Source organism: Scophthalmus maximus, chromosome 1, assembly GCF_022379125.1.
Source record: "Scophthalmus maximus strain ysfricsl-2021 chromosome 1, ASM2237912v1, whole genome shotgun sequence".
Classification (NCBI taxonomy): domain Eukaryota; kingdom Metazoa; phylum Chordata; class Actinopteri; order Pleuronectiformes; family Scophthalmidae; genus Scophthalmus; species Scophthalmus maximus.
In genome coordinates, this window is record NC_061515.1 from 22278088 (window position 1) to 22297501 (window position 19414).

The following is a 19414-nucleotide window of genomic DNA, read 5'->3' on the forward strand; positions in this document are numbered from 1 at the left end:
AATTTTGGTTTCCAGACTTAAAACATTACAGTCCACATTCTCTGAATAAGTGATTCATTTATAGTTGTATTCATTCTTTTGATATCAGGTGCGGATCTAAATCATCCCAGAGAGCCACGGAGGCAGGAAGAGCCCGACTGTCCCCAGCAGGCACACGATGATGAACATCCACAGGAAGATCCGGTCTACAACCATGGCTACATACTTCCAGTCCTCCTTTACCTGTAGAGACAAGAAGGCTCTAGATATCAACAAAACATCCCCAAAGATATCATATCTCTTATCAACAAATAGAGGCTACACTTGCCGAAAAGTCTGCATCCTCTGCTCTCAGATGCTCCGCGATGTAGGTGACCCCCTCCAGGGCCGATACCACCGCAGGAGACAGAACAGAAGCCGACGGGCTCTGGATGGAACCGCACTCAGCGGGAGGGGCGTCCCAGTCCAAGCTGACCATGGAGCGTCTCTGTGGGAGCAGGGTGTAACAGAGAGATGGAGGGGAAGGAGGGGAGAGGGAGGAAGTCCTCGCACGGCCGGCGATCTTCACCCCCAACCTTGCCAAGTTATCTGTGGTCAGGTAACCGTGAAGATCACAGTAGTGTATTTCATCTCCGGTGTCGAAGGAGTTCAGCTGGTGGCTGCCATCCTGGTAACCGTGAAGATCGATGTCCGACTCCTCGGTGATCCAGGTGGACGTGCCATGGGAAGGGACAGGAGCAAGGACAGGGAGGAGTTCATCGATAAGGCAGCGCCGCCTGAGAAAGCAAAGTGAGTTTGTGGAACAATAACAAGCAGAATATTTTTCTCTCACAGAGGTGATTCCAGCTTTGCAGTTGCATGTTTTAACACAAACTACACATGAAGACAATCCATCGTGTTCTCACCTGACAGGCCGCAGAGCATGATGTGGCCGCTTCATGCACAGCCAGCGTGGCACCGCCGAGAGGAAAAGCCTCCGGACCCATCGGGGCATGGTGTGAGTCGCCGACGACCGGTGGTGGACGTTCAGCACGAACACGGTGATGACGATGGAGAGAGTGACGAAAATCATGGTGAAGAGCAGGTACTCCCCGATCAGCGGGATGACCAGCGACGTGGACGGGATGATCTCGGTGATGAGCAGCAGGAAGACGGTGAGCGACAGCAGCACGGAGATGCACAGGGTGATTTTCTCGCCGCAGTCGGACGGCAGGTAGAAAACCAGTACGGTCAGGCAGGAGATGAGCAGGCAGGGGATGATGAGGTTGATGGTGTAGAACAGCGGCAGGCGGCGGATGACGAAGTAGTAGGTGATGTCGGGGTAGATCTCATGGCAGCAGTCGTATTTCTTGGTGTTGTAGGTGCCCACGGCGTTGACAATAGCCCACTCTCCGCTCTCCCAGTAATCCTGGAAATTAGACCTTTTTCAGCCATGCTAGTGATGGGTGAGGTCCGTCTCAAACAATTCAGACAGTCTAAACCCCACATGCACCCGTTCCCACCTTCAGGTCCACGGTGTTCTCGAAGGGCTCCAGGTCGATCTTGGCCCGGTCGTAAGTCCAGGAGCCGAACTTCATCTTGCAGCTCTGCTGGTCAAAGGGGAAGAAGGTGACGTCGATGGAGCAGGACGACCTGTAGATGGCCGGGGGCACCCAGAGGACACGGCCCGTGTGAAAGAGCTGGGCCTTGGTCATGTGGGTGACGGCGAACTCTCCGTCGGCACTGGAAAAAGAAGCAATAGGCAGAGGAGAGAAAATTGACAAGAAATTGAGGTATTACCGAGATAAAAAGTATTCCTCAGCATATGAAATGTGGTTTGTTTTTATTCAGCAGGGCTCCAAAAGTTTCCACCTCATTATGTTTCAAACTCAAAAGGTGAATCAATAAACTCGGAGCTGTACCCGTTTACGGAGGCAGTGTTAAATAATTGATCACTGAACGTCAGCGACTCATGACGCAAGCCCATTTGCATAGATGCTGAAGGAGGAGAAAGCTTCATCTCCCTCCAGACAAAGACTGCAGAATTGATGCTTCCTAGAGACCCCGAGGGGGAAGAAACCAGACGCGAAACCAGACTCCAAAACTGTGTGATGCAAGATCGCCGTGCAGCCGCAACAGAATGGTGGTCTTTTATTCAACAGGATCATTTGCATGTATCACGAATCGGTACGCAGGGAAATGCAGAAAAGCCGCTTGGTGCCGTCAAGCTGTTTGGCCCAGTGCAAGAGGCCCTCCCACCTTATCTGCTCTTCAGCCGCTGAGGATGCTGTTAAATGGATCAAGCAGGTAATTGATCACTACAGATTTATTTCCAGCTCCACCTACAGATATTCAGAATCATTTCTGTTTGGGTAGAGTGTGCGCGTGTGTGTGTCCTTGGTTCTTCCTGGATCTGTGTGCATATACTGAAAAATATCTTGCATGCGGTATTGTAGGGGAAAGTAAATGTCAAATAAATATATCTAAGTCTTGTCACTTGAAATAGTTTGCTTTAAAGATGAAAATACCAAAGAGATCATTGAAATCAGCTGTCGAGGTAAATAGTTTCACATGAATCAAATGTTAGAAGTGTGTGTGTGTGTGGGTGTGTGTGTGTGTGTGTGTGTGTGTGTGTGTGTGTGTGTGTGTGTGTGTGTGTGTGTGTGTGTGTGTGTGTTTGCGTGTTTACTTGTTGTACAGCACAATGTCCGGCACCCAGATGAGCTGAGAGGGAACTCTGATGGACGTCACATTGTCAAAGTCAGACGGATTCCACTGCAGTTTATAGTCCGTCCATTCCTTTTAAAAGACACACACACTTCTTTGAGCCACTTTTTAAATGTACTATCGGTAGATATCGGGCTGGTGAGAAGCAACCGTAGCTCTCAACATCTGCTTTTGAGATTTTTTTTGTTCCTTTTTTTGTTTTGAACTGACAAATACATATCTCATTTTGGATACATGAACCATACCTGTTTGAGCCACACGTTGGTCGTCATCATCTGATTTTTCTCATCCTAAGAGCCAAGGAGTGACAAAAACAGTTGATCCGATGTTAACTTTTTATACATGGTCAGTTTATTTTCAGTGTATTTCAGTAACTTGATTTATTATTTGTCCATTATTTTCACAGAAGTGCATACAGGTGTATGTGCTCCTACCACGTCGATCAGCTGTGCAATGGAGAGGCCAAACTTGACGATGACCACGTCGCTGATGTTTTGCGCCGGACGCGTCCACTTTCTGTAGCCTCCAAACAGGCTCCTGAAGAGCTCGTCCTCCATGTGGACACGAGTCCAGTCTTCCGCCAGCACTGGCAAAGAGACACGGGGCGAGAAGAGGAAGAGGAAGAGGGTGAGCTGTTGATTTTATTTATTTTTTTGGACTAAAAACAATATAGTATAATGTTATTTTTGATTATGTGACGTCAGTAAAAGATGTGAGATTGGCAGAAACTGCTATACTTTTAAAGGGCTATTCTGCACATTATTTCCCCTCCTCTTGCACTATAAAACCAATTCAATGCACACACACTCACACAACCACTCTGAGCTCACAGCTTTGAACACTGGCATCCTCAGCAAGCAATTTAGGATTATCCGGTGTAAGAAAACAGCGAGCCAAGAGCACAAACTGTGCAAATGTGTGCATGCGATGCCATTTTGTGTGATTATATTGACTAACTACAACCGACACAATTGAGTTTTCAGGTAAGACTCTGCCGGTGGAGGTGAAACGCAAAAAACAATATTGTGGGATTACACTGCAGTTTTTGCAACTATCGATTACAAATTATTGTTTAAAATAATACTGGTAGGCAAGGCAACTTTTTTTTTTTTTTTACAAGTGCAGGAATCAATTATACAGTAAGAATATAACCTGCTGAAGTCAAGAAAAGATGTTTCCTAATTCCTCTACATCCACACGAATGTCAAAAGGGAAACTTATTTTCTCCAGGATGATTATACAATTTATAATGTTTATTAAAAATACCCAAGTTTCCTCAATTTTCCAGCAACATTGTCACTATTCAAGATGCTGTACAGTCAATCATCCTCGTTATGGAGCTCAATATTTTCGTGATTTTGTTAGTGCATGTTAAATATTTTGCCTTCAATGTCTTTACACTCCAAGAATATACACATCTTAACCTATAACTTTTGTTGTAGGGGCCGGAATTTAAAACTTGTCAGCAATAGTAGTATAGTATATAGTATATGTATTATAATACCTTTTTACGATATGCGGTATTATACAGACGAGTCCCAGATATTAAAAATACCATTGATTATATTATAAAGCCACTGACATCACCCCGTTTAGTCTTTCAAATTGTTATTGGATAAAAATGTTTCTTTCATTTGCCTGCTATATAGCATAAAGAATATAATTATTATGGATTTTAGATGGATTATACATTAATATATTTATTATAGGAAACTGAAAAATGCTTTCAGGCACAAGACACATTTCTATGTGATACCACAAGAGGAAATAATACCAGCAAGATGTAAAAAGTCACGATGAACTCAACAACTACACATTGCACATTTTAAAAAATGACAATATAGATATTAAAAACAACATAAACAAGCAGTTATCCGTCACCGCCTCACTCACCGGAGCTGATGAAGATCCAGCTGCAGCAGCAGTACAGCAGTGTCAAATCCATGTTAAACAGCAGGTGGAAAATAACAGTCCAAGTTTTTTTTTTTTATTGAAATGATTAATATTTTTACTGTTATTATTACTAAGACGGAGCTCAAGTGTTGTCATAAGTGTTCAGCCTTTGTTCCTCCACCGATCTTCGCCACTCTGCCCTGCTCTTCCTTCAAACAGCCTCAGCCCCCTACTACACTGTGTCACTATCTCCTGCCATCAGGAGCCAATCACGTCATGTGTTGCTGTTGCTGCTGGTGCTGAAATAATTATACCTCTAGTGATGATTATGCTGATAATTATAATAATAATCAGATCCCAGTGTTTTGGTGCCTGTAACCAATAACCACGTTTAAAGTTTCCCATAATTACGGGTATCGTTATCATTAGGCCTGGATTCTTTTATGACATAATTAAAAATGACAGTGCTTATGTGAAGCTACATTTGAGATTTGGTCATGTATTCACTTCCGTTATCGTAAAGTCAGACTGACTGACTGCACACATACACACACACACACACACACACACTCCACCGAGGTCGATGGTCTCTCAGTTTAAACCCCCAGACTCCCCTTTCTCAAATTCGTATGAAGTGGTGTCTGCGGTTTCAATACATCATTTTAAGTCAGACATGCAAAGTGCTGGAATCGGCAGACTGAAGTGCTCGCTGAGGTGAAATGACACCAGTCAAGGAGAAAAGTGACCTGGAGAAAGTTTAAATGTAAAGTTTGACTCATAACTCACTGTCATCCTGCCAATGTCTTTCTCGGGGGCCATGGTGAGAATTTGTAATGAGCTTGTTTTACATGGAGCGGGGTGAGCTACTGGCGAGGAACCTGGTATAATTATTTATTTTACTTTACTGACTTCATAGTAACATCTCGTGTTCCAGCGAGGTCTTCCTGCGCTGCATTCAGAGCTTATGATATTAGTTTGAACATTGTCAGTTTACAATTTAGAGTAAGTCTAAAGGCCGCTAAGATGAGAGTAAGAAAATACTGCATTACAATTTGTCATTTCCATGATATATATATATATAGGGGTGGGGGGTGATGCCCCTGTGATGTCATTTTGTCATTGTGGAGGTGTGCCACACCTGTGCCCGGTGGGTAAGTCTATTAGAAAAGAAACTGACACAATATGAACTGTGCACATATCTGTTTTACCGTAGAGCTGACAACACTGATGTGGACTCAGGGCTGTCTATTATATAACTTTAACTTAGTATTTTCTTTGTCCAAGAAAGTTTTCACGATGAAAAAGCTCATCAGGTTAATTAGTATTTTTTTAAAGATCTGACTGGAACTTTCGACATAGCAACATACTCTGCGTCTTGTCATACATCCACATAATGATAAGATGAAACTAGATTCTTGCAGTGACCATGTTTGTATGCATCGAACAAAAATAAAAGGTGATCAGAAGTAAAAGGCAAAGAGGCGACAGAATCTTTCAGCTTGATCATTTTATTGCTTTCAAGCAGGTGGAAGGAGCACACTGCATACGTAAAAGAGCGGGCTTCACACAGTAAACGGGGGCACGCCCACCTCAGTCCATGAAGACACAGCGTAGAGGCTACAGTAGGCACGTCTTCTTTTAAATATATATATATATATATATATATATATATATATATATACTATAAAATACTATAGCTATATATGTAGAGTCCCATTAATATGTAGAGTTCCATAAAAGGATCAGAACCAGAGAGTAAAGTGCTAACTCTTTGATTTACCTCCATAGAAAACACCGGCTGCCCCTCGGTCCCTTCGCTCTTTCAAAGTAAAAAATGTACATCGGTCAGAAAGGTTTTTTCAGATATAATTAAAACTTATGAGGTAACGAAAACGTGAAGGTTATTATATCACAGGAAGTCAGAGCAACATCTGTATTGCTGGAACCTGTCAGCATCGTCTATTCCAGTCACCAGATTCACCCTTTTTATTCTAGCTTCAATGAAAGAGTTCCACTCCAAAATGAGATATGCGTCATACGGTGACAGCTATTCTATAAGAATAATACAGAAGAGACCGTTTTGTTGTAAAAATGGGAAAGAAAACTTCGAGATGATTACACTTTAGAAAAAACGGATTGTAAACTAAAACGGATTTATGGGATTCTGGAATCAAACTCTTCATTTACCTTCATTAGAAAACAAAAAGTACGTCATGAGTGAAATAAAATTACCGGGGAAACAGTTCCCCTTACTCCATACACGGTTTCAAATGGACTACAATAAATTACTATAAAATATTAATTTAAAACTTAAAATACACATGCGATGATAATGAATTACAAATGCATGGCGATAAATACAAGTCAAGAAAGAGGAATATTAAAGTGAGGCGGGAAACACTCTAGGATGAAAAAACAACCAAATTGATATTTGATTAAGTATTGATTGAGAACGTACAGTAATCTGGTGTGTTTGTATGTTCGGATGTTGGTCTCTTGGGGGCGTTTAGGTGCAAAAACAACCGATTAAAATTAAAGTGAGATGCTCCTAAAATGGAACACGTTTATATTGTGTAGCTTTGATGGAGCGTTTCTCTTTTGTATCCAAAATACCAGATTATCATAAAAAAAACTTTACAAAAATAAATAAATACAAATAACAAAGCCATCATCACTGTGTGTAGACTGTAAAAGTGTCTGTGAAATTTTTGGGACCTCTGCTGCATCGCTTAAAATGAAAACACATAAATTACATTAAATTAAATCTCTTCCATAAAGAATTGAGCTCAATCTTTAAGATCATATCTAGATCCAGGAAATATAGGGACGGGAGTGAAAAAAAATTGTGTGCCAATTTCAGCCATGCAGTTTCCAACCCTAAAGTAGTCAGTCGTGAATCAGTTTATTACAAATGATGGCATTGTCTCTGTGTTCTGGTCTAATTGTTATGTATTAAAAAAATCATTACTTGTCTGATCTTAACTCCTGGGGCTCCTTAGTTCCTAGAACAATTTGGTGGAAAAGGAACTACATAGGAACTGTTACGATTGTGTTTCTTCTGAGGAACAATAACAAAACCCACTGGCGTGAAACGGAGGCTTCAAATCTGTCTCAGCCATGACGTTGGACACGATTTAAGAATGACATCAATATCCCAAAAAATGCCACATGTTGCACCTTCATCTGCGGTTATTCTGATCCAGTATTTCTCCTGCAGAACCAGATTTCTGAAAGGAATCAGAGCAGCGACCTCTGCTCCAGTGGCAGACTGTCCAGCAGGCCCTTCAGCTGCTCCTCGCCGAGCTTGATCTTGTCCTCCAGCTTGCGCTGCTCGATGATGAGAGCCGACTTCATCTTGACGAAGTGCCGGTAGTCGTCCAGGCTCGCCGCGTCCAGGTGGGCCCCCATGATCCCGGAAACCAGCCGCTCCCGGCGGTCCAGGTTCTCCTTCAGCTCCTTGGCGTCTTCATGCTGCCGCATCAGCAGCTTGCGCTTCTCCGTCAGGGTGCGCTGATGGGAGGACGGATATCGTGATTTATTCAGAGTATGGATGTTGTAAAAAACAAAAAATCTGTTTTTTCCCCCCTCTGTCCTCATGTGACCAGGGCGGTTACCTTCTCCTCTGGCGAAGCGTCTTCCTCCAGGGTGTTGAGGGCGTTTTCCACCCGGGCGAGCCGCCCCGATAGCGACAGCAGCAGGCTCACCACTTTGTCCAGGTCGCCGACGAACATGCGGAATTTGTCGAGCTGGTTGGGCTGACAGAGCCGCTGCACGGTGGCCTCCACCTCGCGACCCAGAGTCTCGTTGTCCTCCACGTCCTCCTGCAGGCTCTGCCGGGCCTCCCGCAACACCTCCAGCTTCCTCGCCAGACTGGAGATCAGCTCTTGCTGGAGAAGACGAAGAAGACAAATTTGGGTAAAACACATGCACAAAAGGAACTCAGAAAGTTTGAGAGGTGTTTTTTGCATTCTTCTTTCCGATTTCTGTCAAGGCTGATAAAATAATGTTGATTAATTGATATTTGCACATGAAATCTATGTGCTGGGAGGTCGTGTTTTTTTTTTACCTTTTTACTGGCCAGGTCAATGTCCAGCTCGTCCTCAGAGTCCTGTTCCTCCATCTGTCCCTGCATGTCCTTCATCTTGATGAGGAGCTCGGCTTTGGGAGCTGACGTGTTGTAGTAGGAGGAGCTGGGGACCAGGGAGGCTGCTGCGGATACAGCCACATCGTCCTCGTCTCCCCTCCTGACACACACACACACACACACACACACACACACACACACACACACACACACAGGGAGCCAATGTTCAGCTTCAACTTTTTCCAGAAGCAGTTCAAAACCAATCTTAGTACTGATGCCTGTAAAGAAACATTTGACCACCAGAGGGCAGGCTGGGTAAAGGTTGAACAGGCCGGGTTGGAAAACTATCAAACCTTGATCCCCCTTAACTCTGTCTGTAAATTTAAATCCTCAATCCCCTTTTCCATTTTCTTTTATACCAATGTCCACTGTGCATCTGCTGTGTATTTACTCATGCGTATTCTATTCTATGACATTTTTTTGAATCAATTGTCAATTGACTGAATTAAGGGGCAGGAGAATAGATGTGTCCTGCACATTTTCTATAGCAAGCTAATGTTGCTATGGGGATTTCAGAGTTCATAGCTGCCAGCAGTCCAGAGCCTTGCTTCATCAAGTCAGACATCCATTCTTTACCTGTCTGTACTCCTGGGGGATGAGGTTGGCAGCCTGGAGCCGGTGGAAGCCATCCGTCGCTGGTGGACTCCCTCCAGAATCTGCTCCTCCGGGGGGAAGAGTCCCTCCATGAGGTCCATGGTGGTCTTCCTGCCGCTCTGGTCAAGGATGTCCACCAGGGACTTGTCTTTACCCATGATGTCCCTGGCCAGTTCGTCTCGCTTGGCATCTTCCTCTGAGCGCTGGGCACCTGCCGAGCTCAACTCGGGGACTGACTCCTGACCCTGGTCCCAAGCTACACCCTGGCGGGTGTAGGCACTGAACAGGGACGACGCCTGGTGCTCCGTGGCGCCCAGGCAGGGGATGTGGGGCGACGGCTCGAAGCTGCCGCAGGGGTCGCTGGTCTGAGGCAGGTAGGCGCGTCCCTCGCGATCCGAGCTGCTCTCCGCGTGGATGATCCTCACTGGGACTCTCCTCGCCGGACTGTTCGCGTCCATCTCTTCTGTGGGCTTCAGCTCATTTTCCGACCTGGAAAAGAGACATCTGTATCAAAGCCTTTCTTCTACACTTTTAATCTCTAAACATTTCAAATCATAAGACTGAAACTAAACATAAAATGAGATATACAGTTAGTGGTGACTATGTCTTACTGTCAATTCAGCATAAAAACATACTTTATAATATTCTTATTATACTGCAACAAGAGTTATTTCCCAAATTTTCTGGAATTTTAAAATAGTTCAAACATGGTTACAGTAAGAAAATAAATCAATGAGAAAATTGTAAAAGGTTAAAATGTTTTTAATCAACGCCAGTACTAAACAGTCGACTGAGTCTGATTAAAGGATGGATTGTACAGTAGAACCATGATGGAAAGCAAAGGTTACAGGCGCCGTGTGGCTTTAACAAAATTACAGCCTGCAGTTTGATTCACATGCCCAATCGCATTTCACATTTGAGGCCCTTGCAGCTGCAGAGGTGAGTTAAACACATTGAGAATAAGTCAATTCTGTATTCGTTTGATAAATTTGTGTCATTTCAAGTCAGTCCCACCATAAGTGTTATTTGAGGTCGGATGTATAAGCCTGGCATTAATCATCTTTGTATCTTCTTCAACTTGTTTACCAAGAGGTGTAACTCAAAAGCCTCTTCTACTAGTACACGAGGGAAACGCTTAACGTAACGAGGGGCACTGAGGCGACCTGAAGCACTTTGGCTAAGCTGCTTACCTGAGCGTTGAGTCATCCTGCAGGGATGCGGTCGGCGGCTTGTCGGTCAGTCTCAGCGGTGCAAACTGTGGCGACGGAGACCGCGCTCGATCCGCCGTGGGGAGAGGCAGAGCGGCCGTCCAGGAGGAGAATGGGGAAGAAGGAGGCGGCAGCTGCTCCTTCTCCTGCTCAGTCTGCACATCTCCCTCGCTCATGTCTGGTACGGATGTCCAGCTGAGGTGAGGGGAGCTGGCCGTGGCGGGTCCGGCAGAGGAGCCCTGGGTAGTGGCATGGTGCTGGGTGTCGGAGCTGCAGCTGGACAGAGGCTGGAGCGTGGCCGGGTTCGCCTGGGAGCCAGCCTGGAATTCCTGGGAGGAAGATGTGGTTTCTGGGCCTAAATGGGGCCTGGGCGGCGGCAGGAGGCCCTTGGTTTGTGCAGGCTGGGCTGGGTGCTGGGAGCCAGGGTTGGGGCTGAGGCTGCGAGGGCCCGAGGAGAGTGTGGTTTGGGAGGGATTGGCAGCATTTGGCTTGCTCCTGTGGTCAGAGAGGCCTAGTGCTGGGCCCTCCTTTCTGGGCACTGAGGGGGCCGACTGTGGGCTGTGGTCAGGTTGGTATTGCAGTCTGTTCTCTGCCTTTTCTCTAGAGGTCAACAGAAAGACAACCATCATCAGTACCTGAGGGTAACATGGTTTTAGACAAATAGATATAAACAGTAAACCTCCAACACCACAAGCACACACTGACCTTTTAAGAGATTTCCTGCGAACACATTGAAACTCAAGCACAAATACAACAGTGAAATGAACCACGATAGTGGATCTGTTGACTTACAGATTTGGAGGCTTTAAAGGCGTGACGCCTGGTCACAGTGAGTGTGTGTTACAGTTCAGGAAACCTGAGCCACAAGTGTTGAATCCAAACGCATAGGTTGGATTACACATGAGCAAGACTGAGGTGCTGCTTGATTTAAACAAAATTGTGTTGTATCTATAATGTATATATATATATATATATATATACACACACACACACACACACACACACACACACACACACACAGACCTTAAGGTAATGATGAATAAACCCCTTGATCGTTTATGTGCAGGCAGACCAAGGAGCATTAAAGTAGCTCCTATGGCTTGATTTGTACTTTTTATGATAAAATTCCAAATCTCAAATGTTTTCAGATCAAGGTGAAATGGACAATCAAAAATGCCTAATGGACCTAAGATTTCAGTGGTTTGTTTTGTTCAAAACACCCCCCACTAAAAAAGTGCATGTGCAAGGTGAAGTAATACTAGAAATAAAGAATTCAAGCAGCACTTCAGCTAAGATATCTTAGTGTACGGTTTATTTACACTTGTGGTTGAATGTCGCATTTCCTTATTGTCCTTCCCTGTGCAGGATTAACAAAGGAGCAAATGCTGTGGATTGATTTCACCATTTGACCAAGAATATGGTCACGAAGGCGACAGATAAGGGTGATAAGATAAGTGTTCTTTGTTGATAGCATCTTAACAATCAACTGATACCCTCTCCACACGTCATCTCCAGTAATTGCACAGACACCTTTTTACATCCAGGTATAGTTTGTTACGGGAGTCGGGGAGATACTTATCACCTCAACATGAACTCCAACACCAGGAGATAATGTTGGAAAAGGGAACTAGTGTGACAGAAAAAAAATGTTTCCTTTCAGCCTAGGACACCTGACATTGGAAACTGAAGCCTGTTCTCTTTCTGCACTGAAATCTCACCTCTCAAATACATTCCACGTCTACATGAAACTTCACAAGCATTTCTTTTTGGCCGATGTTTTGACAGGACAGAGTGAGTAGGTAGGTGTTCAGCATTTTGCTGTAACACATTTGGTTGTTGATAGAAATGTCGGAGGGCAGCAACCAGCTGCTTGGGCTTTCTTTGACCAGACAAACCTGTCACCATGTTACTCTTTGGTTTATTGGGTTATTGTTGCACTGAGCCCTTTGGCGCAATTACCAAAATATGTGAGGGTGCTTGTCCGTTACATTTTCTTTGTCTTAACTCAGGAAATGTATGTTTTATCATATACATGTACTGGGGAACAAACTAGAACCTCACCCGGTGGTGTAGCTGCTCTGCTGAGCTTGAGGGTCTCTCCATGATGAGGGAATATTCTGCAAAATAAAAGGTAAAGTTAAGGGCTTTGGTTAATGGAGACCACAATGAACACAAAATGACATTATTTATTGCTTTTCCAAACACTTTAAATCCTTCACTGTAACAATTCATATTTTGTATAGTGGACCTTCGAATCATATCAAATCTAATAACCAACCTGTGTATAGAAATCTGCAGAGGGGGAAGATCTGGATCTCTCGTGGGTGCAGATTACTTTCTCCTCAGCATCTGCATCTAAGATATTCTCTGCAGAGTGATACCTCCCTTGCGTCTTTGCCTCTGGCAACTTCTTCTGCTTGTTCCATGTGGCCTGGTACTCAGCGAAGGTCCCAAGCCTCTGCTGCTCTAGTAAGGTCTGCCTATGTCCAGGGCTGAGGAGGTCGGGGTCTGTGGATGAGTGAGGCTCCCCAGGCTCTCCAGTGGGCGTGTTCTCTTTGAGTTTCCGTATCTCATCAAGGTCTATGTTCAAGTTTGTACCGTGACTTGACCTCAGCACAGGTCTGGAGAATGCAGGTTTGGCCTCAAAGAACCTCCTCCGCGCTCCGAAGGACCCGGTTTGAGGCCCTACCTCCACTCCTACTTTGTCTATCTTGTCAGGCTCTGAGAAGGAGTGTGTCCTCTTTGCCAAGGGGAAGCGTTTACGTCCTCTAATGCGTCCATTAGAGGTTTTAACTACCTGCACTTCTGGTCCAAGGGGCTCCAGGTCACGCCTCTGAAAGGAGGTGGCCTGGAGAACCCTGGCCTGTGCCTCTTTCAGGTGGTCCTTGTAGGTGTTGGAAAATGAGACACCAGAAGGTGTAGAAGTCTCTGTGGATCTCCACTCCTCTACCTCCTCATCCTCTGCATCACAAGTCAGTGTTGCAGCACTGCGACTCTTTTGCAGCTGAGCGCGTTTCTGCTGGATCTCTTTGCGGAGGGTTGTGGCATAACGGTCGCTGCGACGATTCATTTTTCCACTGCTGGTGGCCATGTTGTCACCAGTATCCTGGGTGGGCATGACACCCAAGGTCATCGCTGCTGGTTGCTCAGCCAGACTCCTGCTCTCCTTGGCCAGGGAGTGGAGTAGTGGGGTTTTCAGGGGGGATATTCGGTGGTCTTCTTGAGGTACCCACAGGTCATGCTGCCTTGAAAGACTGACCATTTGATCATTACTTGGATGTGTTGGAAATTGTCTTTTCATGTCAATATCGTTTCCTTCACCTCTCCTTGTAGCATCCTCTGGGCTGCGACTTCGATTAGAATGTTCTGAGGTTTGATGGTCATAATGAAGACCGTTCCCAAGATGGGAATGGCCATTATTTTCGCTGTAAGGCATCTGGGACTGAGGGAGAGAGTACCTTGCCTTAACGTTCCCCTTCAAGGAACCTGGGAAGCCTGGTTCATTGCTGTTTACCCAGTGGTGTTTCTCTTTCTCCCCCCTCCGGCCCTCTGCTTTGCCCTGCCTGGCATGGTGCTCAGCAGTCTGAAACAAATGCTTGCTTGCTGGGCCATAGTATCTGCTGTGCCCCCAACACTCCAGGTTTGGGTTTGCAGGCATGGTTGCTGTGGAGTGCCGGACCTGTTTGCGACTGAAGATATTTGCGGGCAAATCCTGGAGGCTACGATAGTAGCTTCCCACACTCTGAGTCTTGGTGGTAGGAGCTGACCTAGTCTGCAGGTAAAAGGGGCTTTCATCACTGTATTGCCTCTGGTGGGCAGGTACCTGGGTGTAATGAGACTGTCTGACATCATTGCTGGACAAGGAGAAGAGTTTTTTGGGGCGCAGCTGGTTGTGATTGTGGTCAGCTGCTGTGCTGGGATGGAGGAAGTCTTTGGCGTGCAGGGGGTTGAAGCCAGGTCTGGCCTCTGAGCTTTTCTCCTGGTGTGATCTGAGGCCATTCTGGTTGTTATTTTCAATCAGTTTTTCTATTGATCTGCCATGGGTCTTTGTTGGACCACTTGGCCCTTCATCATAAGGGAACACTTTAGTGGCAGCAAAACTGTCACTGCGCAGGGGAGGAGGCGGGGGAGGGGGGGACTGGGATTTCTTGTCTGGCACCTGCCACACTGGGCCTATGCTGGGTCTCCCTGCCATGGAAACCCGAGAGGCAGGCTGCTCCTCGGCCCGTGACCCCTCCCAGCCTCCGTTTCCTAGTGTCGGCTGGAGGTACCTGGGCCGCCCAGCCTGTGTGAGCCCTTCGCTCTGAAGGCCCTTGAAGAAAATGTTTTCAGTGCTGGTACCCTTCCTAACAGATGTGCTCTGGTCATGAACAGGAGGGCTAGAGCTGTTTGAGAAACAACTGAACCTAGAGTCTCTTTTGCCTGCTGGTCCACTGAGAGGCTCAGCACTGCTGATGTATGTGGTCGGGGATAGACGACCTGGTGGGTAGGGGTGAGAGGGACGGTCCAGACTCTCCATGTTGTTCACTGAGCTGAGTTGACTGGTTAGCTGACGCAGAGTGCTCTGTTCCCCTTGAGTGGACAGCTCTTTGGACCTGGTATGTAACGTCAGCAAAAAATATAATGTGAAACAATGAAATAACAGAATACAATTTCCAACCTGTTAAATGCAAAGACAATCTAAAAGACATCCTAAATCTAAACGGCTCACCTTGCTTCATGTTTTGGCTGCCAGACTGGTGCTGGGGTGACGTCTCTCCCAGCGGGCTCTATCTCCTCTTCTGTCAGCTTGGAGGAGTGCCAGGAATGGGGCCGCGAGCCTGGATCATTCTTTCTGCAAGGCAGGGAGCAAACAAAACAGTTTACATGATCATGAGGGAGTGTTTGACATTTAAGCTTCTATGCTGTTTTCCAAACGATCATGAGAAGATGCAGAAGAAGATGAGTTTCAAGCATGAAGCCAAGGAACATAAACTGATAACCTTACTGTACTATTCACTTAACTCATACTAAACATATACACATACCCTTTGAAGCGGTTCTTCCTGAGAGCATGAGAGGGAAAATAATTACAAAACATTTTTTTACCAAATCATGTAAATGTGACATAAACCAAATAATACCACATGAGAGAGCTGAACATCACAGGACTGAAAACAACATTAAAACAAAAAATTGACTAACACAAAGGGGCAAATTACAACTAAAGAGTATATGGTTTGGACTAGCACTATACTGAGGGCAATGAACACAAAGGAATCCTAATGAACAAAACACAACAGATGACTTAGGTTCACCACAAACTACCAGCAATCACAACAGGAAGGTGGCCAGCTGATGGTACCTCATAGAGCTTCGCAAAATCTTGGTGAGAAAGCTCCTCGCCACGTGAACTTCGGTTTCTGATGGCATTGTGTGTGGTGACACAACATCGACCATTTTAGGCCTGATGGGTGGCAAGTAAAAGGGGCAGGGGGGGGAAGGGAGAGCAGGAGGAGGACACGTCTGCATCAAAACATTAACAGGAGAACATAATCAAGTTGAATTGTTCTTCTTTCTGAAGCAAAAATAGGAAAGCAGCGAGTTTGATGGCTAGCCAGGAGTGTTGGACCAGTTTTACAAAAACTTAATCTATCTCCTGAACTCTGAACCTACCCTTCTAATCCTCCTACAACCCTGCTGGTATCCTGTCACTCTCCCTCAGCTTTCCACAAACACTACGAGGGGTGGAAGCCTGGTGTCAAGCTTTTACATTGCAATAGTGAACCTGTGGTTCCTTGTGAAGGATGGAGGGGCACACTGTCGAACCGATGAGAAACAAGACAAGTCACCCTTCCTTGCATGGAAGGGTGGTGATAACAGCTGACTAATAAACAACACCCCCCCACACCCTTTTTGTGAAGAGCCATCACAACAGGAGAGGGAGACAGATCTGTCACAGCCATATGGCCCGTACGAAGCTTAGCTGCTTAGCTTTTAGAAAAATTAGACAGACGTAAATTGGATCCACAGGATGGAAGGGAACGTGTCTCCCTACTACCAAAACCCTCCTTCACAATCCAACCAATTAGGTTCATTTACTTATCTCATTATCTCCAATATATGAGAGGGTCTTTCAAACCTCTGATGCTGATATTTGATGAGAGGCTTTTCCCGAGATCCCCAAGTTTAAAAGTGAAATCTCTCATCCAATTGAGACTTCAGTCGCCCTGATTGAAACTTAACCCCGCATGGCCTTTACGGAGACGCCGCATTCTTTCATGAGAGGAATGCAGGGAGGTATTTTCCCTCCCTGCTGTGCCCTTGCTTCAAGTGGGACACCTCTGTTGGCCATCTACCAGGAGTCTGAGAGTCTCCCAGTCACCGCAATGGAACAAACAAAGGTTGACATCTCTCTGACGTTCGAACAATACTCTGATTTCTCCACTCACTCAGGCTTGTTTGTCAAACAGCAGTTTGATTTCCAGCATTCGCCGGCAAGCCTAACAACCAAAGCATAGTATCTAGTCAGCGGAGGGTTTTTTTTTGTCTATCCAAGACAAACTTTACAGATCAGCAAATGGGCATTTCCATGATGGGATGATGGGTTACTTTAACATAAAAAAAACCTTCCCTCCCACTGTTCAATGTGATACAAAGTGAGAGTTGCTTTGCCTCCAAACAAGCTCCTGCACAATGGAAATGCAAATGTCCCCTTTTCTAAAGCGCAGAGGGCCTATTGTCAGGGGTTACAGCTGGTCTGTCACAGATATTCCACAGGGGAGGAGACACCGGCGTTCGCTCCCAGGGAATATGAGCTATGAACTCAAGCCGAGCTCATTCAAGAAAAGCATGAAACTAGCGCACAACTGACCCAGTTGGCTTTAGGTGCATCACTCATTGAGAGGATTTATTAAAGGTGAAGAAGTGCAGTTAAAAAAAAATACATATATATTTCCACCACAAAAACAATGTGGTGACTTCTAAATTTGGACAGCAGTGATTTGTCCTGGACTCCACAAGTAAGGGCATTTTAAAAATGTCATCCTGGACATGTTTATGAGAAAATAATCATGACTTATTCTTAATGTGCTGGCAGATCAGTTTTACTTTTAAGAAAATTGTAATAAGTGATGCAGAGAATACAAACTGACTTGTCATTGCTTCTCTTGCTTCTCTTTGATGGAGGTGAAATGAAGCAGCCGTGTTGTAACTCACCAAATCTCAGAAACTCTTCTTCTGGGGTTTGCGTGTAACCTGTCTTTGTGCTGCATGACAGGTCTGATAAAAAAAAAAGCCCACGTCCGCTTCACCTCTCCACATGCCGACTCCTTCAACAACACTTCAGAACAGGGAAGGGAAAAAAATGAAAAAAAGATGGACTTTGACACCACTACTCCCACCAGTCTGAAAGAAACGAGTGCTTAGGAATCTGGCAACTCCATGACCGAGGAACCACTGCCTCCCCCCCTACCGCCATCCCCCAAAAGTATGAACACACACGCGCGCGCGCGCACTCTCCACCTTGTGCTGCACAGGAGATTTCGTCCTCTGGGATTATTAAAGGGGATTTGAAACGAGAGGGGGAGGAGTTATTGTCCTATCCTGCGTCCTTGCTGTAATCTAGTGTTTGGACTGTGAGTGGCTGGGATGGGGTGTCAACACCACAACAGATCACTTTGTCTTTTGAGGTACACAAATGTGGGAAAAGTACTGCACGGGCATGAGCCAACATTGGAAAATGTCACAATCCATGTTTTAATGGAGTTGTCAAGCGAATTTCAGGCGAATTTCTGAAATTTTGCGCGGAGAAAAGAACTAGAATGCCACCTCCACCGAGGCACAACAATCTTGCTCATGGTTGTCTAGTTTTTATAGAAATGTAAAAACAAAACAGGAAGTGGTCTGATAACATGAGCGATCCATGTATCTGCTCAAGAGGAACAAACATATAAACATACATTATTATATGGCTGAAAAATACAATCTCCCCCCAGTCTGTGGTAGTAACGTAGGTGCCTGCAGGTAACGTCTTCTTTCTTCTTCATTTAAACTTATTTGGAAATAAAAATACCCTGATCTCAGGAGACTCTCCTGCTAAACCACAATGATACAATGAAAACAAAAATGAAAAACTAATTTAGGATTTAACGACTATCAGAATATGATTTGGGGAAATTGAGACAATCATCCATGGTCAACGTTTCACAACCCAGTTTCTCTGTTCTATATCTTCTCCAGAGACCTTGTGGGGAAACGCAGCACCGTCAAGAATGTTTGGCCTGGGCCTGCGTCTGTTTTGAGAGATACCAGCCAATGTCAGACTGAGGGGGAGGAGGAGGAAGAGGAGGAGGCGGCAGATACCGAGCGGCTCCTCAATGAAACAACTCCTCAACTCTGACGGGAGGGGAGGCCTCGGGCTTTGTAAGAGAAGTTATTGTTCACTTTGTCCTGATGAGCTGTTTAAAGTCATTATAAGTTATTTTAGGTTTACCAAGTATTAATAAATTCAAGAATATTTAAAAAGAAACCAGTGACCTGTGACCATATTTTAGACACCGATCACTGGATTTCATCTATTATTCATTTGATTTATCTGTAAAAAATTATAGCGGACATGAAGTTTCTGAATAATGTGAGATGATATGCATATGTGTCATGCATCAGAGATTTAGCCATGCTATTGATGTCAAGATTATGTCTATGTAATATCATAAATCGTAACCTCCTTGGTGGAGGTTAAAAAAGTGGCTTTTTTATATCCTAAAAAGTTTTAGGTTTATCCGTTTTTTCTTTGCTTTATATCTTGGTGAACTGAAATGAAACTGTGGATTTTAGAGAAACTTTATAACATTTTGTAGACTAAATGTTGACTCTTCAACACATTGTTTGCCAGAAACCAGAAGATTGC

The 19414-nt window shown here is 45.0% G+C and overlaps 2 protein-coding genes and 1 long non-coding RNA gene across 6 annotated transcripts in view; 1 reads left to right on the forward strand and 2 right to left on the reverse strand.

Moving 5' to 3' along the window:
* Positions 1–3306, reverse strand: LOC118314240 (neuronal acetylcholine receptor subunit alpha-2-like). The gene is made up of 7 exons (XM_035640540.2): positions 3120–3306; positions 2931–2975; positions 2648–2757; positions 1482–1701; positions 885–1387; positions 308–755; positions 1–222 (listed from the first exon to the last, which is right to left on the reverse strand). The coding sequence occupies exons 1-7, from the start codon at positions 3240–3242 to the stop codon at positions 97–99; spliced, it is 1575 nt and encodes a 524-aa protein (XP_035496433.2). The 5' UTR covers positions 3243–3306; the 3' UTR covers positions 1–96.
* LOC118314242 lies at positions 629–8331 on the forward strand. 2 transcript variants are annotated; one of them, XR_004794622.2, is made up of 7 exons: positions 629–768; positions 892–1133; positions 1488–1751; positions 2121–2265; positions 3092–3312; positions 7796–7974; positions 8184–8331. It is a non-coding gene; the product is annotated as an uncharacterized LOC118314242 (long non-coding RNA). The 2 variants fall into 2 exon arrangements; XR_004794620.2 differs by having other exon boundaries at positions 1488–2265.
* LOC118314136 (protein Shroom2-like) overlaps positions 6071–19414 on the reverse strand; it is an 18938-nt gene continuing 5594 nt past the window's right edge. For 2 of the 3 annotated variants that reach the window (XM_035640353.2, XM_047330469.1), the window contains 8 exons: positions 15236–15358; positions 12803–15119; positions 12586–12641; positions 10507–11124; positions 9299–9805; positions 8645–8822; positions 8193–8465; positions 6071–8088 (listed from right to left, as the gene is read on the reverse strand). In XM_035640353.2, coding sequence (XP_035496246.2) covers positions 7816–8088; positions 8193–8465; positions 8645–8822; positions 9299–9805; positions 10507–11124; positions 12586–12641; positions 12803–15119; positions 15236–15358 — 4345 coding nt within the window. In that variant the 3' untranslated portion in view covers positions 6071–7815. Of the gene's footprint in view, positions 8089–8192; positions 8466–8644; positions 8823–9298; positions 9806–10506; positions 11125–12585; positions 12642–12802; positions 15120–15235; positions 15359–15551; positions 16457–19414 lie in introns of those variants that run through there. The other variant, XM_047330468.1, reaches the window with a different exon arrangement.